This window comes from Rattus rattus, chromosome 8, assembly GCF_011064425.1.
Source record: "Rattus rattus isolate New Zealand chromosome 8, Rrattus_CSIRO_v1, whole genome shotgun sequence".
Taxonomy (NCBI): Eukaryota; Metazoa; Chordata; class Mammalia; order Rodentia; family Muridae; genus Rattus; species Rattus rattus.
Genome location: NC_046161.1, coordinates 20,662,114 through 20,687,899, shown reverse-complemented (window position 1 = coordinate 20,687,899; position 25,786 = coordinate 20,662,114). Strand labels below are relative to the sequence as shown.

The 25,786-nt window shown below is 42.1% G+C and overlaps 1 protein-coding gene across 1 annotated transcript in view; it reads left to right on the top strand.

Moving 5' to 3' along the window:
- The first annotated feature begins 16,658 nt into the window (after positions 1-16,658).
- The window catches only part of Dpy19l2 (dpy-19 like 2), a 105,516-nt gene continuing 96,388 nt past the window's right edge, over positions 16,659-25,786 (top strand). Inside the window, exons 1-4 of the mRNA XM_032910202.1 lie at positions 16,659-17,040; positions 21,089-21,113; positions 23,023-23,110; positions 24,718-24,855. Of these exons, the coding sequence (XP_032766093.1) occupies positions 16,659-17,040; positions 21,089-21,113; positions 23,023-23,110; positions 24,718-24,855 (633 nt within the window). The remainder of the gene's footprint in view (positions 17,041-21,088; positions 21,114-23,022; positions 23,111-24,717; positions 24,856-25,786) is intronic.

Here is a 25,786-nt window from a genome sequence, read left to right as displayed (position 1 = left end):
TTCTTCTGAGAGTGGGGGAAGCTAGATACAGAATGTGCAAATGGCTATGAAAATACAGGAGAGGGATGGGTGGGTGGGAAGTGGGGTATTGGAGCAGGGACTCTCCAGAAAACACAGGACTTATAAAAGAGGAGAGCTGGACTCACAAAAAAAACTACCGGTAAGGGTGTGCATCGTGGGCCAGGATTCACTTGTGGTTGGATCCAGAAGAGAATCAGTGTGAAGTTTAGCCAACAAACTCCTACAACTAATAGGATATCAGTTTGCCCAGAAAGCTTAATAATCCCACTGGTTAAAAGTTCTGTTGATGCAGTCCTGTATAAAATCCACGTTTAGAGGTTTCTTTCTGTTTTCAACAAGTTCAAAGCATCGTCCAGAAGGCAATACCATGTAACGCATTGACACGACTAACTCAAGTCCATTTCTCCCAGGAGAAAATGGAAGCCAGTAGCTATGTTTGTAGTGCTGTAGTTTAGGCATGTTTAGTTTCCTTTGTGTCATTTACTGCAGAAGGGGAAGAGTTGGTGCTAGTACATCCTGTGGCGTGAACGAATACGTGGGAACGCCTTTACCAAGTCCCTGCCACATCCACGGGCCATGACTCCATAAACTCTGTCTTCAGTTCCTCCTTTTTCTTAATAATTCTTTTTCTCATACCAACCCTGCAGTTATGTAGTGAAAACCCTCCACTGCCATTTTAAAGCAAGAGGCTCTGTCATCATCAAAGAGGTTGGCTTTCAAGGGCTGCATTAGTTATAGGCTGTTGCATAGCCACTGAGGACCTGTCCAGAGCCCATGTGATGGCTGGGGCTCTCCCTCACACGATCAAAATCTGGTGTCTCTCTTCTGTGGGGAATTTCTCTGCCATGGGAACCAAAGTCCTCTTCGTTTTCACCCCAGCGTCAGGAGGCCTTTTGCATATTAAAACACACTGGGCCAATTCTGATTTTTTTTTTTGATATAAATCTGCTTTACTGTTGCTTCCATTATTGTCTGGGATTTGCCAGTGGCCATTCTCCATGTGCATGGTTCACCACGCTCTCGTGTGTGCTGATGGGTGTGAATATGCCCTGTAGCTGATTCCTCCTGTCTGACTGTATTACATTTACAGACTTCTTTCCATCCTCCCCGGTCCCTAATAAGAAGCTGCATGTTTACTCAATGACTCCCTGACAGAAACACTAACAAGCAGGAGCTTCTTCCGGTTTTCGCTATTTTCTTAAGCTTTCCTTCTATGCATAAGCCAGAGCTTATGTTTTCCTATATAGCCACCGCGTTATTTTCGAGCAACATGTATCTTAGCATTTATAGTCAGGGTAGCGCATCTGGTTTGGCAGTAGTACATTTCCCTAATAGATTAGATTTACTAAAGTCATTAGGCTTTCAGCTTTGAAGACAGTGTATTCCACCTGTAGGGTGTGACCAGCTTGCTTCATGTAGGTCCTCTGAACTTTGTTTTATATGTAGCTTTTACTCCTCTCTGCTCTTACTTCAAAAGTATTGAGTGTGTCCAATCAGAGATATGGGAAATAGCTCTCCTGACAGTAGAAGTGTATTTAGGCATAAATGCAATATATTTGCCACACCACTCTGAAGTTTAATTTGGTACCTTTAATGTTAGGCTTCCCAGACCACGTCTAGTCTACGAAACAAGGCACCATACGCAGCCTGAGTGTGGGATGCTGGTTTTAGATTTTGCACTTGATATTCTCCACCGAAAGTCCATAGTTTACTTACAAAGAAGCATGAATTGTTAACAGAACTATTTCAAACTCTTATGTCAGACACCCAGCTTTTTGTGTGTCTTGTAGTAGTCTCCACAAGTCGTTGGTTTCCACACAGACGTGCATTTCTCTTAAAAACCCATTGCGAGTGATGTTTAAGATAAATGCCCATGGAGCTAGGGTAAGGGATTGATATTTAATAATTGGTCTCTCACAAAAGAACCTTGGAATAAAGTGTTGCCATTTAAAGCAGAAAAACCCAAGGCGTGATTGTGCAGGGTGCCCCTCATGTCTCCCCTGGTTTATGTTGAGATTCTAAAGTTAGATTCTAAACTCATGCCTGTGTTTTCTTTTCCGTGAGGATGAAAAGATTGTTTTAATATTGTTTTTAGAGTTTTTCAAAGCGGTGTGCCTCACAGTAGCTTTTTTTTTTTAATTGCTGTTCATCTGATCCTTTGCTGGAATCTCCTGACCTTTTAATTTTGCTTGTAATTAGGCAGCATGAGGATGAGACGCACTGAAATGCATGATAGACAGCAAGGCGGGCTCTTGAACACGTTCCCCCTAAAAGGCTTCGCTGGGTGCTTGTTTCCCCTGTTGGTATTACATAAACCAGACAGAAACCTCAAGAGAAACAGCACCATGTGAGTGCCTGGCACTTGGGCCTGGGGCCACCTGTGCCTTTCTGATTTACCCTGTCAACTTTTATTAAGCCTTGGGGAGTTTATCACTTAAAATCCCCAAGTTTGTTCCACCGAAATTGATGGTAATAATTAGATATTAATTGATAAATCCAATCGAATAAGAATGACGAAGATTTATAATACATTTGAAACAGTTCAGAGCTCCCTCCTTATGGATATTATGTTGTGAGAAAAAATGGTCGAATGGAGTTATTGAAGAGGCCTGGCCAGGCTCGCTTTACTGAGCTCTAATGGACATGCTCATAACTTCACGCTCTGGTTTTAAAAGACCCCTCTATAATTCCAAGTTGAGGTATGAACCATCCCACCCTGTTCCTGTCCTTAGCGGTTCTTGTGGAAATACTTCCAGGTGTATGTGACAGATCAACAGTTGTCAGGTAGCATTGTCTAGCTCAGTGACTTTCTGCTCCATCGATGGCACTGCCAGCTTGTAACACTGGCGTCCAATCTAGAAAGTTATGAGCATTTATGTGGGGGCTACAAGAAGGCTCTCCATACAGGCTCATCATTTAGCAGAGCTGCACCGACTTTGGGGCATTCTAAGTGCTTACCTCCCCAGCCACTGGGGATAACTGTCTGCCTCTTTGCTTCTCCAGATACAACAGCATTGTCTCCCTCCCCCCAAACCGGAAAAATAAAACAAAGCAAAAGGAAAATGAATCCTTTCCAAACTCAAGAAATGTTCTCAGTAGTGAAACCTCTCGTCTCACACTGCCTATGAGCACTTCGGGGAGATGTTAGGATATTTATCCTATTTCTCGACTTGAGATGAACTTTTCAAGCTACATTGCCTATGTAAGGGGCAATTAGGTTGAGAAAAATAACTAAATATATGTTAATGAATAAAGTGGATGGCGGACTTCTCACCCCATTAGCTAGGTGGGTGAGCTTAGTGGTCACTAATGAGCTGGCTAAGATAATGTGTTTAAATTCATGTTCTTATTCTGCATTTTACCGAGTAAGAAAAGCTACGTCCATTATTAACTGGGCAGGGAGCTGATAGTTACTGCAAACAGAACAATACTCACTCTGACAAAGCAGCCGACAAAAGATAGAACATTTGGTTTGTTCCTCCATAGAGTTACTGAGGGAAGGATGGGTTTTATATACATTTTCATATTGTTTTAGAATGACAGACATTGCTATAAACACCAAAGGTAAGGTTACACACTTTTAACGTTTTAAGGAAGTGTACAAGCCCCTTTAACACAGCTTACTATTCTGTAGCTGTTATAAAACACCAAACACCTTTCCTCTGCAAGCTTAATCGTACAAAGGCACATTTATAAGTATTTGATGTGTTAATAATCCACAAGTATTTACTAGCTTTCTTTATCTGCCTCTCTCTCTCTCTCCCTAATATAATTTCAATCTCTTACCCCTTTAAGAAAGCATCCTGCAAGGAAAATAGTGGTGTGTGTGAGTGTGTGTGTGTGTGTGTGTGTGTATGTGTATAGTGTGTGTGTGTGTATGTGTGTGTATGTGTGTGTGTCTATATGTATGTGTGTGTATGTGTTTGTGTATGTGTGTGTGTCTGTGTCTGTGTGTATATGTGTGTGTGTGTGTGTATGTGTTAGTGTGTGTGTATGTGTGTGTGTGTATGTGTGTGTGTGTGTGTGTGTGTGTGTGTGAGTGTGTGTGTGTGTGTGTGTGTGTGTGTGTATGTGTGTGTGTGTGTGTGTGTGTGTGTGAGTGTGTGTGTGTGTGTGTGTGTGTGTGTGTGTGTGTATGTGTGTGTGAGTGTATGTGTATGTGTGTGTGAGTGTGTGTGTGAGTGTGAGTGTGTGTGTGTGTGTAAAATACTGAATCTGGACAAAAGATACAATTTGTTGTATTTTACTTTACTCTGGCACAAAGACATTGTATTTAGTTGCTTTAAAACTTTTTTTCCTCAAAAGTCTGAAAAGGTTCTTTTAGTTGCTAACGTATGAGATTGTGTAACACCTGCTCAGTAGGCCCTGTCACAGTTTCCCTGTTTGCTGTGTCTTCATTTGATTAACAATTTGCGTGGAAAAGTCACTGTAATGCAGTGTGCGGGGTGGGGGGAAGGGCGTGGGAAATGTTTTATGGGAAAAATTATAAGCCTAATGCTATGAAGTAACATTTACTGAAGTTCTGTTTAAGTGCAATATATTTATTTCTGCCAGAAATGTATTATCGACCCTATGTAATATTTGATGCATCACATCTTATTTGTAAACAGCTAAAATTATATATTATCCCAAATTGTACAGAAGCAAACTGCGTGATATATTTTTTTGTTGTTAAGAATGGTGTGATATAAATGGTGTGTGATATATAATATATATGTATATATTATATACACACACACTTACACTTTTTATTATCTATACTCTGAGACTTGGTGTCTGTGAACTTTTACCAGGTTTTTCCTCAACTGATAAAAAGAGGAGGATTAGATGACTTCATTGTAGCCCACCTAGCCATTCCCAGATACTGTTCTGGGTTATGATGCAATGCTGAGGGGTTGTTCCTTAAGGAAGACTGTCCCCACAGCCATGCCTTTCTCCTTTCCTAGTGTTCAGCTCTCTTCACTCACTTATTCCACTCAAGGGACCTTCAGGGATACATGACTTTATGTTTCCCATATCAACTGACTGCGAACTTGGATCTATGTATCGTAAAAACTCCTGCCTTATCTAAGCCATGAGCCATGGTATACGTAGTGATATTACAGCTGACCGAAGTAGGACTAGCCAAATTCAAGGTCTTAGTCATCATGCACACAACAGGTCTTCAGAATACATGGTGTTACTATACCATTTTGGTGTATGCTGAATTCATGCTTTCAAGAGTCTTATTTGGAAGAATTTCACACTTAAGAGAAATGTTGTAAGTACATGAAATCTTGTATGTTCTCTATTGAAATTCACCAATCTTAGCCTAAGCTGCATTTGCCTTGTCACATGTGCACTGAGTCTTACACACTGTGGCACATGTGAACAGATGCAAACAGTGCAGACACTGCCTTCTGAAACAAGGGAGACTATGTTTACCCGATGGCCCATTTCCCAAAGTAGTTAAAAGCATATTTTTAAACAACAACAACAACAATATCCTAGTAGTTTTGGCAACTGAAAAAAATCTAACAATGACCTATGATCCAGATTATAATTTTGTCAATTGGCCAAGCGTATTTTCTTTCAATACAGATTTACTTCAGCATGACATGCTGCAGTCATGCAGTTCCTCGGCTTGTTTTGGTGTTTCAGGACAAAGGTATCCGATTCACCAGTGGTTTATAACGGATCTATAAGTATTCTAACCCTCCGCTATTCCAGGTCTGATCATCAAGACCCTTTCTCTTGTTGATGGCATTTATTGATTCATTTTTAGACATTCTTCAATTCCTGCTACAATCAACTATTTCAGGTTCATCTTATACCTTCCTTGCCAGTCTTTTCTAGAAGGAACCTAGGCTCTTTTTCGTGGGGAAGGGTGTTAGAAAACTAAATTTGGGTGGCAGATGTGCTCACGGTCGTATTTTTATGAAAAATTCATGTTATCCAAGATATCAATTCGCAACTTCGAACAATCAGTTTAGTTCAATTCTACTCAAAACTCCAGCAAATGCTTTGTTTCTATAAAGAAATTTACTTTAAAGTTTATATAGAAAAGGGAAAAGATACATCAAGCCACCTCGGTCTTGATGGAGTGAGTCAAAGGAGCAGCTGTGCCTCACTTGAAAACTTACAAGAGACCCTCAGTAAAATAGACAATGTGACATCAGTTTCTTAAAAGCGACTAGATAAAAAACAACCAGATAGAGAGCCTTGAAGCATAGCTATTTTCTATAATTAATCAAGAAGCAAACACAATTTAGGGGAGAGCAACCTTTCAGCGCTGTCCTGCAAACAGAATAATGTTCATTTACAGAACAGTGATTTTAGATACACACACCTCATATATACAAAAGGTAAATAAAAATGCTGTCTATAAACATAAAATACAAAGTTATAAAGCTTTCATAGATTAATAGGAGGGAAAAATCCAGGTGTGTTTTAGGTCTGCTTCTACTGTGGTAAAACAGCATGAGCAGAAGCAACTCGAGGGGGAAATGGTTTATTTCATCGTACGGTTCATAGTCCACCATCTAGGGAACTCAGGGCAGGAATCTGCAGGCAAGAACTGCAAAGCCACAGAAGGGTGCTGCTTGCTGGCTTGCTCCCCATGGCTTGCTCAGCCTGCTTTCTTATGGCACCCAGAACCACCAGCCTAGGGATAGCCCCCTCCACAATGGGCTGAGCCCTCCTCCATCATTCACGAATCAGGAAAAGATACCACAGGCTTGTCCATGGGGCATTCTGGTGGAGTTACTTCTCAACAGAGATTCCCTCTTTCCAATTGACTCCAGGTTGGCATGAAATAGCCTGCACATGAGGCAACCTTGCTATTTTGCTTTTGTTTGTTTTAATGTTTCATAATTCAACACCAAAAGTGCGATTCACTAACCCAGTAAAGTAATCCAAGGGACTATGTTGAAATGAAAACTCCTTGTGCACAGGAGGTGCTCAATGGGTAAAGCACTTGCTGTGTGAAGTTTGGGGACTGGATTTCGCATCTTCTGCTCCCATGAAAATGTTGGTCTCATTATAGGCATGACATCACCTATAATCCAACCCTCAAGAGGCAGAGGTAAGATCTAGCAAGCAAGCCGACAGCTAGATTGGCCAAACCAGAGAGCTCTGAGTTCAAACGAGAGACCCCACCTCAATATGTGAGATGGAGGGTAGGATAAGGACACCTTCCATTCTCCTCCCCCATGCATGTGTACCACATACACACGCATCTTACACATACACCTCAATGCATACACATACAAACACACACATGTGTATCAGACACATGTGCAGGCAAAAATTTAAAAACGTTATTAATAGACAGTATTATAAGAATGAAAATGGTGGGCACAAGCTGGGACTAATTTTTTTTTTCAAAATACAAATTGATTAAGGGTTTTCATTCATAATACAGAAGGCATTTTTAAATGCAACAGAAATAGGCAAATAAGGGCAAACACCCATTTTCTAAGAAGACACTGAGATGGAAATAAGCATGTGGAAAGTTATACAGCATTACATGTGGTTGGTGAATTATACATTAAAAAAACAAGTAGCACTGGACACCAGTCACAGCACCAAACGCTGGTAATGCTCATCCAGTACGGATACTGAGAAAAGCAACTCCTGTTTGTTGCTGGGGGAAATAAAAATGGTGGAGACATATTAATCATTTGTAATTTTTTTTCACAATGCTAGTTTCCTGTTTTCATATGACCATTATGCTTTCTTAGCTACTGTCCAAATGACCTGGTCCTTTGTCATACAAAAGTTTTCGTGTGAATTTATAGCAGCTTTGTAAAAATAATTATCCAAACTTGGAAACAACTAAGATGGCCCTCAACAGAAGAATAAATGAACAGATTACCACATGCCCATCATCCACAAAGAAATGAGTCAGGCTGGGATGCAGCTTAGTTGTGGAGCAGTGGTCCGTTGTGCACAAGGCCTTGGGTAGTTCCTCAGTGATGTGGCAGAGAAGGAGGCACTAAGAGAAAGAAAGGAGGAGCGTGAGGAAGAGGAAGATGGTAAAGAGGATGAAGAGAACAGAGGAAGAGAGGGATTAAGGAGAGGCACTGTCCAGCCGTGAGAGGACATGAATGAATCGGAAATGCTTTTGGTTAAGAGGAAAGCATATTGGGAAAGGGTTAGATACTTTATAACTCGAACCATGTAACCACAAGACATTCTAGGTAAAGGAATATTACCAACACTGTAGGCATGGCAATCCCTTCCAGGTTTGGGGAGGAGAGGTGGGTAGTGAACGAACAGATCCAAACAATTCTGCTACGATACTCAAAGGGTGAGTCTGAGAAATTGTGCATTCGTCAAAACACACAGGACTGGACAATTCTCCTCCCAACCAGAGACTGGTTACCAAGAGCACATGCACTGGACTCATGAGCTATGACACGTGAACTACATTCATCTAAGATGCTTATAACAGGGGAATGTATGTGGGAGGTTGGCAGAAGAGGAGCTACGGCAACTCTGCTTCTGCAAACTTTCCCCGTGAATCTGAAACTTTTCCTAAAAAAAGATCTGTTAGCAGGGCAATAGTACAAAGTCACTGCGTGTCTCTAGGATATCCGTGCTCACAAGGATGGATAAAAGGCCTCAGCAGGGATGTGGGAAAACACCACCACCCCCTCGTATATTGAATGTGGGTGTGGAAGATGGTATGGCCTTTTTAGGAAATATCTGGCCACTCACGCAAAGGGTAAACATGACGTCATCAATGACCCACCATTCCTAGTCCCAGGAGCAAAATGGGAAAATGTAGATGTCCATCATAGACAAGTAGATAAATAAAATGATACACACCTGTACAACGGAATAAAGAAAACATTACAGTGCGGAGAGACTTTGAAAACATGATGCCTAGTGAAACAAGCCAGCCAGAAATAACTACACACTGGATGATCCCGTTTACACGAAATGCCCAGCACAGGAGTATCTGACGAGAAAGAAAGCAGAGAGGAGAGAAAGGCAGAAAGGACTGTTAATAGCTGTGTGGGGTTTACGCCAATCATAGTAAAGTGTGGGCTGAAAGAATGGTGCTGGCCACACAACTGTGAGTACACTGATGTTATTGCATTACAAACTGGAAGCATGCACGCTGTGCTGTGACTACTGTCATGAAAGCCGTTGTCACAGATGCACACACACTCACACGCAAGAAGTGCCTGCCCCCTCCTCGCGAGCACTCTACCTTTTTTTTAATTCTGTAGGTTTAATTCATTCACTTTCAAAACTTGAGTATCAGGCAAGTCTTATGTACTTGGAATTAAGGGGAAGGGACACCCTAGAATATTCTTCACACCTGATTTTCTTCAAATGGAAGGTATTTCTGATGTCTCACAGCTTTGACACACCTGGGTTATCGAGTTATAGTACTTAATTCCCACCTCTTCTCCCCCACTAAAAAATCATAGTTAGATCCAAGGCTTCCCAGAAGGAAATTATTTCATTTCAAGCCCAGGAATAGTGACAATTACTGCAACAATTTACAAGACCTTCATAGCATCTATGACTTACAGCACCTATGACTTACAACATGTATGACTTACAGCACCTGTGACTTACAGCATCTATGATTTACAGCATCTGTGACTTCACAGCACCTATGACTTACAACATGTATGACTTCACAGCATGTATGACGTTGCACGCAGTCTCAACTTTTGCAGTATCTCTGTGGGGTAGGTGCATTATTGCTGTTTGAGGCATGAAAGATGAGTCTTAGATTAATTGCTCTGATATGGAGATGTCATTCCCATCTGTATTCAAAACCAGGATACCCTTTTACACTGTAAACAAATATTCCTACTTTATCAGAATTTTCAAAAGTTCTGTTCTCTTGGTTCATTTTCAGCAGTTTACACAAAGTATCGAAATCTGGGCAACTTTTACACAAAGAGGGCCACTTGACACAATTTTGAGGACTGGGATGTGCAGAGGGCATGGGGTTGGCCTTTGAGTGAGCTAAACTGGGCTGTCACAGTGCAGCAGAGAAGTAGTAGCAGAAATAGCCATGTGCAGAAGGGTTTCGTGAGGTCACATTTGTCTTCATGTGTCTGAACCAGGTATATGCACTTCATGAAGAGTATAAAGTCTGGGGCTGGGAAGGTGGCTCAGTGGTTTAAGCACTTTAAACTTATATATTGTCTTGAGGGATGAGACAGTATCTATATGGAGACGGACTCTGCTGTCCCAAACAAGGGCCTGGTAGTCTTGACCCATAGCGATTAAGGTGGATTGCCACCTTGACCATTAAGAGCACCATTGAGGCACACTGGTAGTGTCTGTGAAGGCACTTCCGGAAGTGACTAACTGATGTAGGAAGACAGCCCAGCTCAGGAGCTGAGGTCCGGATGGACATCTCTACCCACTGTTCTGTTTATTGGTACTGATATGAGCAAACACCCACCACTTAATCTGGGAGCCACCATAAGCTTCTGCTCCCTTAAGTTCAGAAAGGCATCTGGAAAGGCATGGAAGTAATGTCTCAGAGACCACACCCAGGTATTCAACAAATACACAACTTTGAAGACAGGTTTGAGTAGAGACAATGCATAGAAGAAAATCTTTCATATAAAACAAATGAATTTGAAAGTACCTAGAAATGATAGCCTTCCAGAAGTGCATTCGTGCCAGCATCAAGGGGCATAACTGAGGCAGGAAGGTCTCAGGGTAGAGCCAGGCTCAGCTGGATGGCAAGCCCTTTTGGATAAAAAAAATTGCAACACATTACTAAACAAAGAGATAGGCAATTTCTTGCAGAGGGATAATTGAACAAGAAAACTAAAAGATACCACCCTATAATTTTGGAATGAGATTCAACTACACAGCTCACATAATTACAAGGTACTAAGAACTTTGCTATCATCTTTCTGAATAAATAATTCTGGGATTTTTGTCAAAAGCCTGTTCTGCATTCTAAGGAGATGATTGTGCTCACTTGGTCTTCCAGTGTGTTTATGTCACATTGTTACATTGATCGATTTCGAGATGTTGAACCAATCCTGTATCTCTGGAGTGAAAGCAGTGTGACGATGGTGGATAACCTCTTTAAAATAGTAATTTATTTATTTACCTAATGTCTGTGAGCATTTACCTGCATGTTTGCTTGTGCCGCACATTCATGCAATACTCAAGGAGGGCAGAGGAGTTTTGGATCCTCTGGAACTAGAGTTACAGACGACTGCAAACTGTTATGTGTGTACTGGGAACCTAACTCAGGTTCTCTGGAAGAGCAACCAATGTTCTGAGCCATCTCTCCAGCCTCGTAGGAGAAAATATGTCTGGTATGTTCTTGAATTCAGTTTACAAGTTCTTTAATTGAGAATTTTTACATCTAAGTTGATAAAAGATATTGGTCTATAATTACCTTTTGTTCTTGTGTCTTTATGTGGCTTTGGTATCAGGATAATTGTGGCATCATAAGAAGAATTAGGAAATGTTAACTCTGTTTCTATTTTAAAGAATTGCATGAGGAGTACTGGAATTAGTTCTTTGTTTAAAGTCTGGAAAAATTCTGTGCTGAATTCATCTGGTCCTGGGCTTTTTAATTTTTTTTGGTAGGGGAGGTTTTTTGCTGTTTTTCTCAATTAAATTAAAATTTATATGTACAGATGCTTGCCTTCATCTGTGTCTGCACTCCATGTGTGTGCCTGGTGCCCACAGAGGACAGCAGAGGGTATTGGGTCCTAGGACTGGGGTTAGAACAGTTTTGAGCTGCCATGTCATGGTAGGAATCAAACCCTGATCTTCTGGAAGAACAGCCAGGGCCGTAAACCACTGGGTGACCTCTCCCATCCCCTGGCTGGGAGAATTTTTAAGTACTGCTTCTATTTTTACTATGAGTTTGTTTAAATTGTTCATTTCATCTTGATTTAATTTTCATAGATCATATTTGCTAAGACATTCATCCATTTCTTGTAGGTCTTCCAGTTTTGTGAAACACCATGAAATCTATGATTGATAGCTGCTAGGAACATTGCATCCCAGGGCAGGCCCCATGTGCAGGAGTAGTTGGCCAATGCAAAATGGAATTTTGGTGGGCCTTTGGTTTTTTTGTGGGGGTGTTAATGTTTGTCTTGTCTTGTTTTGTTCTGTTTCTCTTTAGTTCCTTTCGGGGGTAGGGGATCACAGGAAAGAAAAAAATACATGAAGTTGAGTTAGTAGGTAGGTGGAGATTGTCTGGGAAGATTTGGAAAAATAGGATCAAAATATGTTGTATGAAAAATTAAAAATGTAACTAAAAAGGAAAACAACCCTAACGTATCAGAAGTTATGAAACTGCATAAACAAAATGCCACTTTTTTGGGCGTCAGGATATAAATTACATGAAACCCGTTGTTTTAAGTGATTTAATGCTGAGTGGAAATCTTATAAAATTTTCCGAATTGTGGTGGCTGAGTTGTTCCCATACTTTGCTTCATATAACCAGGCTAGAGGTAGCTAGAGCTTCACTGCTTAAACTTGTGCCACGCCCCCCCCCAAATCAAACCAAAGCAAACCAAAACAAAACAAAAAAAATTGAATGTAGCAGGAAAAGAAAGGAGGGCTCTCAGTAACACAAATTGGGAAACTAAACACTGGTCACAAAGAAACCTTTATCTTTCGATAAATGCAGTAAAATTTCATTTTTTGATATATGCAGTAAAAGTGTCTTCATTTGGTATTGCATTTAGAGTTTCCTCTTTATTTCATATTTAGTGCACTGATCTAGCACAAGGCTGTAATTTTTTTTCATGCTAAGATGCATTCTTCTGGCCAGGATAGCATTTGCTTCTAATCCCAGGTCTGGAGAGGCAGAGACAGGAGTGTCACCAGCCAGTCTAAGCTGCTGATCTGCTGATCAGGAAGTAGTTGTTTAGAGGATTAAAGAAATGCTGGTTTGATTAAAAACAAAACAAAACAAAACAAAAAAACTTTAAAATACTGGTTTATAGGTCATTATTGCCATCTGCTGGTTATACAGGTTAGTTGCATTTTTCATGAAAAATAAAACCCTTACTTTCTGACCATTTTATCAACAATATCTAGACAATGGATGCGACCTAGATTCCTGGGTTGCACAAGAACAGGCAGGGAACACAGACACCATGAAATTTTAGTCTTAGATAAAGAAGAATGAAATCTTGACAATTTCACATAAACGAAGGAACTAGAAAAGATTCCCAGCTCTGAGTGCCAAATGCCCGGATGTGAGTATATATCTGAGAGTAACTGTAGAAAATAAGAAAGTAAAAAAGGGTTTTGGTTCAGGGAGCAGTAGAAAGAGGAATCTCTGGGTATAAATGATCCGATGGGGGAAATTGAAAAATAAGACTTTGAATAAAGAGGAGGAATAAATATGGAAGGGGAGAGGGGAGGTAAAACAACAGTAAGGACACCCGAAAAAGTCATAGGATCCATACGACAACCTAAAATGTTTATAACACAGGTAAATTGGCATATAAACACACATATATAGCTAAATGAAATTTTTCTACCTGGGCTACCAACCCTTTCTCCAACTGCCAAAGACCATCTAACAAGAACCCAAACACCAGGCATGAGAAGCCCTCTTTTGAGTTGTGGGCAGGATTGTCCAAAGGAGTCCCCAAACCTAAGAGTCAGGAGTCACTGGGGATTGGCGGGGGTGGGTGGGGGGAGCAGGAAGATTGTAAGAACCAGAGGAACAGGAAATTTGCAGAGAGAAGCTACATTCATAAAGTATCACAATGTAACTGCCTAAACACAGCTGAAGAAGAACAGTAACAACAGACATGGCAAAGTGGACAGGGCAAAGACCAAGACCCTACGTAAGGAACTGCAGGCAGCTAAGGAGTGCAGACAGTGGAGAAATAGTCTTCAACAGGAAAGGGCACACTGATGCCAAACTGTCAGCCCTGAAAGTGGCCCTACATAGACTGAGCAGGCAGTATTTAAGAATATATGTATATGTGTATAATTAATATATATATAACAAAAATTAATGATAAAAAAGGCCATGAATTTATTTTTTAATTATTTATTTATGTGTCATGTCCTCTGGAACTGGAGTTACAGATGGCTGAGAACCATCTCATATGGTTACTGGGAGCTGGACCCAGGTACTCTGCAAGAACAAGAAATGCTCTTAGACTTCGGAGTCATTTCTCCAGCTCTGAGGCCTTGTATTTCAAAGAGAGCAATTGATTTAACCAAATTGATTTAACCGAAAGGGAGTGTGCGCACAGAGAAGTTTTAGATATATAACTGGATAGGGTACCTTTGTGTAAGAGATTGTCTTCACAATCGTAGATGTGGTGTTTGAATGAGAGTGGCCCACACAGGTTCATGTGTTCCAATGCTTGGTTCCCAGTTGGTAGAACTTTTGGGGAGGGCTAGGAAGTGTGGGTCATTGGAGGAAGTGTGTTCTTGATGAGGAGGTGTGTCACTGGGGGTGGGCTTTGAGATTTCAAAAGCCAGTGCCTTTCTCCTTGGCTTTATCCCCGCCTTGTGGTTATTTTCTCAATGTGTCAGTTTTCAGCTACTGCTCCAGTAGATGCATGCTGCCCACTGCCGTGTTTTCCCCACCATGACGGCCATGGACTTCACTATCCTCTGGAACTATGAACCCCAAATTAAATGTACTCTTTTACAAGTTGCCTCAAAGCAATAGAAAAGTATCAGAGTATCTAAGACAGAAGTTGCTACCATGGAGGATTGCTGTGTCAGGACTGACCATGCTGGTTTTGGGAGATCTGTGCATGATTCCGGGGCTTTGGACTAGGAAAGCATTGGAATTCTGTGAGGTTAGCTGGCCATCCTACTAGGAGCTTGGAAGATAGTAGTGCTGGGAAGAGTGCGAACTGTGGCAGCCCAGTTCAAGAGATTTCCGAGGACAACAATGTTAACAACTTAGATGCTAAAACTATTCTTGTGATATTTTAGCAAAGAACCTGACTAGTTTCTGTCTTGTTCTAAGAATTTCCCTGAAGCTAAATTGAAGAGTTTGGGACTAATTTCAGGACAGTCCCTCAGGGCTCCCTACTCAGGTGACAAGTTGACATTAAAACCTCACATAACATTATACATTGGACTGGATTCAGGAAACACATCATGCTTATTTTTCTTTTAGCACCAATAGGAAATACTTTCTATTATCACCAACTATTCACTCGAAACGAATTAATGGCCCCAATGCTGCTACAGGAGGAATCCTGTAACTTAGTACTTGATGTTGAGGCTATTTCTAATATTTTATTGACAGTAATTAATAGCACAGTGAATATCCACATAAAAGTAAGTTTAAAGGGTGAGAGGGACTAGATTTTATTTTCAAGGGATGGACCATAGGTCCAAACATGCTTTATAGAAAGGTGGAAAGAAACTACTGGGAAAAGTTAATAAGAAAGGAAAGGGTAGTCCCCGTGCTTCCTTGATGGTTGCAAAATACAGAATTAAAATGCTTACATTAAAGGCAAGATGTTTCATTTCGACCTTGTGTACTCATTTGAAAATAGAGGTTTGCTAGCTGAATATGGTGCCAAAACTTGTAATCCCAGGAAGGAGAGGCTGAGAAAGGAGGACGTTTGAGATCAATCTGGACTACATAGTAAGATGATGTCTCAACTATACAAAGACTGTGTGTGTGTGTGTGTGTGTGTGTGTGTGTGTGTGTGTGTGTGTGTGTGTGTGTTTGCCAAACACCAATACTGTATATTTTAAACTCAAAGTTCCGCAAACAAAATGTACAACCTGCTAAAATGGCTTCCTATGCACTGAGGAATAAAACACATTAAGCAACCAACAGTGCCAGGAATGCAGAAATGCCTCTTGGGAAAAATCCTACAAAACAGCGAATTAATAGCAACAGCATTTACTTGTTTCGCGTACATTTATTTAGATTAGTAAGCAGATGAGTAGAACTACCAGTGAGCTCTCAATGTGGACAAGAGAATGGGGCTAGGATTAGAAGGCAGAAGAAAAGGCTGGAAAAACCACGGGGAGGCATGGATTTGTGGAGGATGAGGAAGGAAGGGAAAGGTGTTCCTGGTGTGAACCTCACTTGTAAACATAGGAAGATCTGTGTTCAGAGAAGTGGAAAATATAAATGTCGTAAAGGTGGGCGAGGCAATTGTGGGTGTTAGGGAGTTCAAGAAAGTCCTAAAACGGATGGGGGTGAAGTGGTGGGGACTCCAGCCATATAGATTGACATAAGACCCGGAACGTGGTGGTGGCCTCTATAGTGCTCTATAGAGAATGTGAGGCCGGGACTGGCTTTCTTTGGTTCAGGTCGGCTTCTTGTTTAGGAACACGCTGAGCCCAATCCTTCTCCCGGCTAGGAGCTGAGCGATTTTGTTGGAACGATGTTACTTAATGAACTTAAGATCTCTGTCCTACAGCGGAAAACCGAGGCAAATCCCAACACCCAGACCCTTGGGTAGGCTGCACCACTCGCAAGTCCTGCTTCCGGGCGCGCGGGCTGCACGTGGATGGCGCAAGACTGCCTGGACCGCACGCTCGCCATCCTTGTTTCACGGTCGCCTTGACGACGAGGCTGCCCGCAACGGCGGCGCGGGCTGGTCGTTGAGGCTGCCTGGTGGTGTGTCCGGCCCCCGGACCTCGCCCTGCGGTGACCCAGCTCCATCCACCTGAACACGGGCTATGAGAAGATGGTGGGGCAGACGAGGAGTAAGCTCAGGGATGCGAGCCCGGACGGGCCCCAGTCCTCCCGCACGGGGCAAGCGAGGAGGAGGCGGAGCGCAGGGACAGTGGAGCCCCAGCAGGAGCGCAGCGCGCCTCAGGAGAGGACGAAGTGGTCCTTGCTGCAGCATTTCCTCCTAGGGGGCAGGAAACTGCCCTCGGGCGCCCGCAACTACGCGGCGCGGAGGATCCGAAATCTGAACGCACAGAATTACTTTCCGCTGGAAGAGGTCACCAAGATCCTTCTTCACGACCGCTTCCAATTCCTCCACACCCTCCTGGATCACTTTCGCGAAAAGGTGCAGGCACTGCAGATCCATCGCTTCTCCCACAGGACCCTCTTTGGCGTAGGTGAGCTGAGCCTGCTCAGAGTGTTCCAGACAAATTCATGCAGGGCTTTTCTCCCAGCCCAGAGACTTGAAGGGTTTGCTTGGGTCTTGGAGATTTGGTCCACTAGTGTTTGGGTTGTTGAAGGAGTTGATGGAGAGATCTGGGAATCACATGCCGGGAATTTTCATACCTCCAGTTCTGTTTTAAACTTTTTTTTTTTTCCGGGATTTTCAACTCAGTGGTCACCTGCATGCCAACAAAATGTTATTCTAATTAGAGCAGCCAGTTAACACGGGATGTAGAAAAGGTTGTCTGCCTTACAGATAGAATTATGTTTCTTTGCTTTTTAAATAAAACGTTTTTAGCTGAGATCACCAATAGTTGAGGAAGGTGGAGGGTAGACAGTGTGTTACCCCTGCTAACAGGCATTTTAACCATCTGGCTGAGCATTAAAGCCTGAAACCCAGGGGGAGTTTTCCATGTAAGCACCTCTTCCATTTATCCGTCTACTTTTCGGTAACTTTCTGCTGCAACTTAAATGTTGCTGCCGTCTGGTATTTGAGCAGAGAGATTTAGCAGCTTGGCTGCTGATATAAAAATCTCAATTCAACTGCTGTCACCTCCTCCCATCCTGCGCTATCTGGTTGCTGATGTAAAAATAAGTCGCCCCAGTGAAGTGTTAACGACAGTAATTAAGGAGTAGTTGAAATTCATGTTTAGATTTCCATCTGACATTTGTGCCAGCAGACCCCATCCACAATCAACATGGACTGTTTTCCTAAGTCCCTGTGTCAATGTGCTGAGAATTACATGAGAGAGTGACCCCTGAGCGGCTAGTGAACTAATGGCTGAGTGTTCAGGAAAGACATTTAACAACTTAGAGTGGACGGAGGATGGTGTACCAGAGAGGACTTTTGGAAGATGATAGAACCTGAGTTCTAGCAAAGGGCTAATATTATGGGTGTGTGGGACTGAGAGGTGGGGTGTGTGTGTGTGTGTGTGTGTGTGTGTGAGAGAGAGAGAGAGAGAGAGAATGTGTGTGTGTGTGTGAATGTGTGTGTGTGTGTGTGTGTGTGTGTGTGGATTCGATGCTGATAGAAGGGCAGGATCCAAGTCCTAATACACTAGCACTGTTGGTTGCTTAATGTGTTTTATTCCTCAGTGCATAGGAAGCAGAAGACCATGAATGGGGTGCTTTGCTCACATTTTAGCAGGTTGTACATTTTGTTTGCGGAACTTTGAGTTTAAAATATACAGTATTGGTGTTTGGCAAACACACGCACACACCACACACACACACACACTTTGTATAGTTGAGACAGCATCTTACTATGTAGTCCAGATTGTAGTCCAACTCAGTGCTGGGTTTGAGGTATTTGAACTCGTTCTATGTGAAGCATGGATTATTTTGTTTCTTTTTAATCTTTTAGATTTTGATAAACTCACGTCATTTCTACCTTCCTTTCCTTTTCCTAACCCTCGCATGCATTTCACTTACTTTCCTTCAAAGTCACATTTTTTTCTTTAAATGGTGTTGCATACACACACACACACACACACACACACACACACACACACACCCTCCTAAGTCCATAAAAACAACCTTTTCAATCCATCGACTGTTACTTGAATGCAGGTGTTTTCAGAGCTGACCATTAGATACTAGATAACCAGGTCACTAGGTAACCAGGAGGTGTGCTGTTCCCTGGGCAGGCTGTTTTCTTTGAAATGTTTTAACAAATTACCATAACATAAAATGTTCAATACACACACATATGTATATATGTATATATATATATATTGTTATATTTAAAACAAGGATTGCTCACATCAACGAGAACAATCCATGGCACTTGGCAGCAATGTGGTGTTGGCAATGAATGAGTTTTCCAGCCTTGGAAAGTTGCTTGATTAGAGTGTGCTTTTGAGAGCACGAGGACTGAAGTGTGCACTGTGAGCTGGAGATGGACTGAGAGGAAGAATAGATGGGAAATCCTTCCTGGGAGCAGGCTTCACTGTCTGTGATCGCAGCAGCACAGGCGTGGATAGAAGATGCTGACGGAGCATGTAGCCGGTGAGACTGAGGAGGAAGCAGACGAGGCAGGAAGGGGATGAGGATTGCGGATGGAGCAGCATTCACTTCTAAGTAGACGCATTAGACTACAAGGAGATTCCCAAGGCAAGCACCACCCTACAGAAAGAAAAGAAGATTAGAGACACTTGTAGGAAACTTTTAACATTACCTTGAATAGACAAGTCAGAAAGAAATCTGAGCTGTATATAAACACAGACCTTTGGTGGGAGGCGTGCTGGAGGGCGATGGGAGACAGGAACATTTGAGAATCTTTGGAATGAGAGACCGTGTGTGTGTGTGTGTGTGTGTGTGTGTGTGTGTGTGTGTGTGTCCCCATGTGCACTCGCATGCACAAATGAGTGTGGGGTGTGCATACTACTCTGTACACTTACTTATATAGAAGCCAAGAGCAGGATATTGGGCTGTGGTTTTCTGTCACTCTCTACCTTAATTAGTTGAGATAAGTTCCCCCCACTGAAATATAACCAGTCTAGGTTGTCTGGCCGGCAGACCCTCAGACTCGTTTGTCATCGTCTGCTAATCTTGGTTTATGAAATCGGTAGCCATGCCTGGCCTTCTCACACGGGTCATCTGAACTTAGGTCCTCATGCTTGCAGAGCAAACTCTCCCACCCCCTGAAGCCACCTCCTTTATTTTTTTTCATTAAAAAAGGGTAGTTTTAAATATTTTCCAGTCTGTATCATTAGCAGAAGGCCAGGAGTGAAGAAATAAATAGTGTCGAATGGGACAATCTATGCCATTGTTGTGTAAACTTTATCTCAGAACAGTGTTGTCCAGTTGAAGGTTTCATTTCAGAGACGGACAGAGCACATTTGCATTTGGTTTCTGTCAGGGACTGCATAGTTTCTATCGAACCATTGTCTTTTATAACCTTTTGAAAAATATAAAGGACACTTTTAGTTTGGGGATATTACAAAAAACAGATCATGGGTTACAGTTTGCCCATGCTGATAAGAGCAATCTGAGGAGAATGTAAGATGAGCCCAGCATGGCCCAATTTTATAGGCAAAGAAGAGTGGTGTTAGGGATTTCAACATTGGATTGCTCTGCATTTATTCTGTTAGCCAAAATGAATAGTTTTTAAAAATGATTTTAGGGCCTTAATATTGACGTCTCTTGCTAAGTGAACTTGGGACAGCCATGGGGAGTGGAGCCACCACGAAGTCTCTGTGGGAGTTCTGCTGTAGTTGAGTGACTTAACCCCTCCATGACAGCAAGAACAGGAGATATTATCAAAATCAGTGTTGTCAAAGCTCTGGGAACTAGGGAAAGCTTTTGTGACTAAAGGGCATTCATTCAGGAAGAGCCAATAGGTCTACGTAAGAAGCGGGACTTTGTGACATTTAATTTGTTCTATCCCTGGCCCCATCCTTGCTCCCAGCTCCATGATGTCCTTGAAAACAGGCAGCCTCCTGGTCACCGCATGGAACTGGACCTGTTCCTCACTCTCTGTGAGCCCCACACCATCCTGGCTCTTGACTTGCCTGGATCCAGGCACCCCTACCGGAGCCGGCAGTTCCTCAGGGCCTGGACAGCACAACTTAGCTTGCAAGTGCGTGGCTAGACAAGTGATTTCCTGCACTTCACGGTATTCGGATGAGTGCAGGGGACAGTCTTCTAGGCTGATTTCTGAAAGAACCTTACCTAGGCATAGTATATGTGCTTTAAAAACATTTTAAGTAAAGGAAAGAATAAGAAATGAAAAACAACAATACAGTCAAGCCACCCACTTCATCATTCTCAAAATGGTCTAAAAAAATGCGTATGGCGTCCAGGTCCTTCCCACCTGCGGTCAGGCATGGCTCGATTGGCTTCACATCCCTCTAGGCTGTTTTCGTGGTCCAGGTAGACAGAAGCAGCTGATCTAACTTAGCGGGCACTTACTCTAGGAGCGCAGTGGATTTGCTTATTTTTAAAGGTATTAAATATAAAAGCAGTTTTTAATTACTTCTGTTTTTTTCTCTTTTCTTCCAGCTGCCTTTGTGGGGATTTTGCACTGGTAAGGTTTTCTGTCTCGGCTTGAAATTCATAGAAATATATAGGTTAAAGTTTGCCACTCCTACTTGTCAATAGCAAATTGAACCTTCCTGGCTACATTTTTTCAACATGAACATCCGTGCCACTTCATATCTATACATTAGTTTTATACAAAGTACGTGTGCACAGCATGTATAGTGCAGATGCCCCAGTACGTAGTAACCTATGAATTAAAATATTGCATGCATGTAGGTGTTTTGCCTGCATTGTATGCTCACTTGGACATCATGTGTGTGTTCATGCAGGCCGGATGAGCATGTCAGACTCCCTGGAGCTGCAGTTAGAAGTGGCTGTCAGCCGCCATCTAAAGGCTGGGTCATTGTAACTGCAGAGCCATCTCTCCAGCCCCACAAATTAAGTTGCTTTTGCTTTACCGAAGACTCACCACTCTATTTCTCTAAACATCTCCCATTCTCCCAAGGCTTTTCAGATTACCTCACCTAAGGCCTTCATTATCCTGTAGCACCTGCCCATTATTACTAACATAAATTGAGGGGTAAAGTCTTAGGAACTCCTGCAAACCAAGTCACGGAAAAGAAGGTAGCACTTGCTTTTTTCTTTTTTCCTAAACTGGAAATGGTGCTTCAGGTCTGTAGTTCCGGCACTTAAGAGGCCAGGGTGAAAGGGTTGTGGAGTTTGAGGCCAGCCATGGCTACGTGGTGAGACCACCTCAAGATCAACAGAGGTCTTTCTGCGGTTGTATGGCATAAGTGCTTTGGCCCGTCAGTGGGCATCCACTGGCTCTCCATTTTATAAAACGTGTCTTTTTAAATCATGTGCACAGCGTTGTAAGTTTATCTGGGATACTTTCATGGCTGCCCGACCTCAGGTTTGGTGCTTGTAGGACGTTCAGGGTCTACCCTGTGTCTCCTGGGCAGTGCTGTTCTGTCGTCTCCTCTGTGAAGCAGTTTTGATGTGAGTGCTGAGGCTGGACCAGGAAGAACCATTCCTTCATACTGTTGGAGTTACATGCATATGACCCGCATGTAAACACAGGAGAGAAGTGCTAACATTTGGGCTGTGGTTTTAATGTTGTTGGAAACTGTTTGATATATCAAGGGTAGAGCACTTCCTATACATTTTATCCCCTATACCCATTTGTATATGAACGACAGCTACTGAGTTTCACTGCTAATTTGCCTTCACGCACAGTTCTGTGGGAGGCTTAAAAGATCATTCTCTATATGAGCTTATACTTCTTTTTGAGACTACCATATTGAAAAGTGACTTTTAAGTAACTTATATTTAAAGTGCCTTTCAATAGTTATAAAATTTATCTTCCAGACCTGGTATATTTTAATCATCCCCGCAACACAAAAGAGACACACGGTTTTTCCTGTGACGTTAAGGGACTTGGAGTGGAAGAAGAGTGGAGCGTGCTATAGGAATTTTAGATATGCAAGTACATATAAGAATGGAGAGATGGCTCACTGGTTAAGAGCACTGCTGTTCTTCTAGAGGTCCCGAGTTCAATTTCCAGCAACCACTGTTGTGTTGCTGAGTGACCTTTGTGAGCTGAAAGGAAAAGCCAAGTGCGTGGAAATGGCTCACTAGAAACCAACCGTTTGTAATGGGATCTGATGCTCTCTTCTGATGTCTGAAGAAGACAATGACAGTGAGCTCTCGCACACCAAACAGATCTCTAAAAAACAAAACAAGACACCAAAGAATGGAGTTAAATAATCTGGAGGGTGGGCTATGCTGAACGATAAGTGCTCTCTTGAGCATATAATGTTCATAAGTAAATTGTAAAAATTATCTCAACGTTCATTATAAAACTTGCTTTCATTTTTATTGCTTTCTCATTTCTAAAAGCGATTTAGTGCTGGTTTCGAAGCCTATTCTTACTGTAATATGTTTATTCCCCCTAGGTTACACTTAATAACACTTTTTGAAAACGACCGTCATTTTTCTCACCTCTCATCCTTGGAACGGGAGATGACTTTTCGCACGGAAATGGTTAATCTCTTCCTTCTAACTACTTAGTGCTCTAAGAATAGTGGGACAAGATGGAAGACATTTAACAGGAACTGAAATGAATTTTGGTGCTATTCATTATTTTTATTCGCTTCCTATGTGAGTTTGTAGGTACACTGTACAATCTGGCCACCGCCTTTTCATTTTCTTCCAACAATCCTCTTGAAGCATTTAGATCAGGGGTTGGACATATTATTAATGTTTATATGGCCCTCAGATATTTCAAAGGTATTTCCAAGGGTGGCATTGGATAAGAGCATGGCCGTGGAGATCTGGGCTTCGGTGACAGGCGTTGGACGCAGACAGCAGCTATGTGGAGTAGTTGTTTGATGACTGGCCAGTTGTATCTGCTTTCAGTCACAGACCCATCAGATAGCTAGCAATCATGTCAGGCTTACGGGGCTGTGGTGAGACGAAGGGAAGAGTAAGTGGACGCATACGCCATAAAAACAATAGCTTATCATTAACAAAAATGATTTTTATATTTTCATAAATATAGGCATTGGCATATTAGGTACCTTTCAACTGTTGTGTTGCTGAGTGACCTTTATGAGCTGAAAGGAAAAGCCAAAGTGCCTGGAAATGGCTCACTAGAAACCAACCTGAATTTGGAAACCCCCGGAGTTAACCTATCAACTCAAAAGCAGTCAGATGAAGCAGGAGGGAGTGTAGAGTTTTTAGTTTTATTGTAGCTTGCTATGGGACATTGGTTGATAGCCCTGGGAGGCCGACTCTCAAGGGGACCAGAGGAGCAGTGGATCTGGGTGGAAAAGAGATTGGTGGGAGGTGGGATTTACTATGGGGGTTGTAGAAGGGGAGGGTGTGGTCAGGATGTACTGTAAGAGGAAATGATAAATAAAAATAAAGAAGAAAAGTTGTTTTGAATTTTTTTTTTTGAAGAATAGGGTACTTGCTTTTCTCCTATAAAATTGTGGCACTGTTTTATTTTATTTGAGAACAGCAAATTTATGATGAAAATGACATAAAATAGCATAATCTCTCGAACCCTTACGTTTTAAGTTAACCCCCCCCCCCCGATCTAAGGAGGCTACTGTTCCCTGTGCTGGAATTGCTACACCAGGGTGAGCTCTTTGCAACACAGCACTTGTAAGCAGCAGCGGAAGTCAGATGAGACACCAGGTACAGATATGAAGTAACCTGGGCCAGTACCCTGGTGCTGACGAGCATGTGAGCATGTGTGACACCTTATAGAGCAGCCATTCCTTTCATGATACTAGGCTGCGCTGTGGCACAAAGACACCCCTGCTTCTGATAGAGCTCATTGTATGCCAGTGTCTAAGCCTATGGGGAAAACATTAGATTAGTTTAGGTTAAAAGTCCATGGACTGAGTCACACTTTAAAGCACCCCTGGTACTACGTACCACCATCCATCTAATCTGAAGACTCTCAGACCTTCAGAAAACTAGAAAGAATTATAGTTTAGGGAATGTTAACAGCAAGGATTCAATAGGTAGTCTTCTTAATTAACATGTTCTTATTTTTTATTACAGAAGAAGGATATTCTTAAAAAAATAGGATGCATAATTTAAGGTTTGTTGACATTAACCATGCATGCCTTTCTCCAAAGGGACTTTATTATTCCTACTTCAAGACCATCATCGAAGCACCTTCGTTTCTAGAAGGATTGTGGATGATCATGAATGACAGGCTAACTGAGTATCCCCTGGTAATCAACACAGTGAAACGTTTCCATCTCTACCCAGAGGTGAGGAGTCTTTAGAAACAAATATAATAGACTGTTATCAAAAGTGTTAAACGTAAGGACATCAAAAAGAGGGGCATCTTAGGCTCGTTAATTGTAGATGTTTTAAAAATCTGATCACAGCATATAATGTTCTTCTCCTCACGTGATCTCAGAATGTCTTGTATGGGAATAATGATCGAGGCAGCATTTGGGACACCTGCATCGGGGGCTCTGCTTGGGCCAGTCTCTTGGCTTTGAGGCCACATGGCATGGGTAATCATGGACACCATGTAAAGAAGGGGCAGGGAGAGTGGGACAGGTCAATGACCTTGGAGTTGTGCCCACCAAAGTAAGATTTATTTGATAATGGATAAATCAGAAATCCTTGAATGTTTAATGTTTAGTTTTACAAAGCGTGGTTTTTAATGGGAGTCTAGAAATTTGTAAAACAGAATATTAGGGAGCTTCATTTGTGGATTTTTTTTATTGAGCATAACTTTTCATACAGTATATTCTGATCACTGTTTCTCTTCCCACAAGTCCTCCTAGATCCTCTCCACTGACACAACTCCTCACCTTCTTTCTCTCTTTGAAAAACAAACAAAAACCAAGATTCAGAATAAACAAGCAAACGAACCCAGCGATGGGAGACAAAATGTCTACAAAAATAACAGTTTATTTTGTGTTGGCCATCTACTTCTTGGGTATGAGGCCTATCTTTGGGTGTGGTTAATATCCTTAGTGAGACTCAAGTGGAGAAAAGTAATTTTTCCTTTGTAAGTGGATGCTAACTGGAGAATGTCTTGATTAGGGATGGGAACTGGTGTGCAATTCTCTCTCTCAGGTCTGGGACCCAGTCTGACTTAAACCAGTGCATGATCTGTCCAATTAAAGTGTTTCTGGTCTGTGCCAAGTCATGCTCAACACTGCCGCACCCTTAGGGATATAGTGC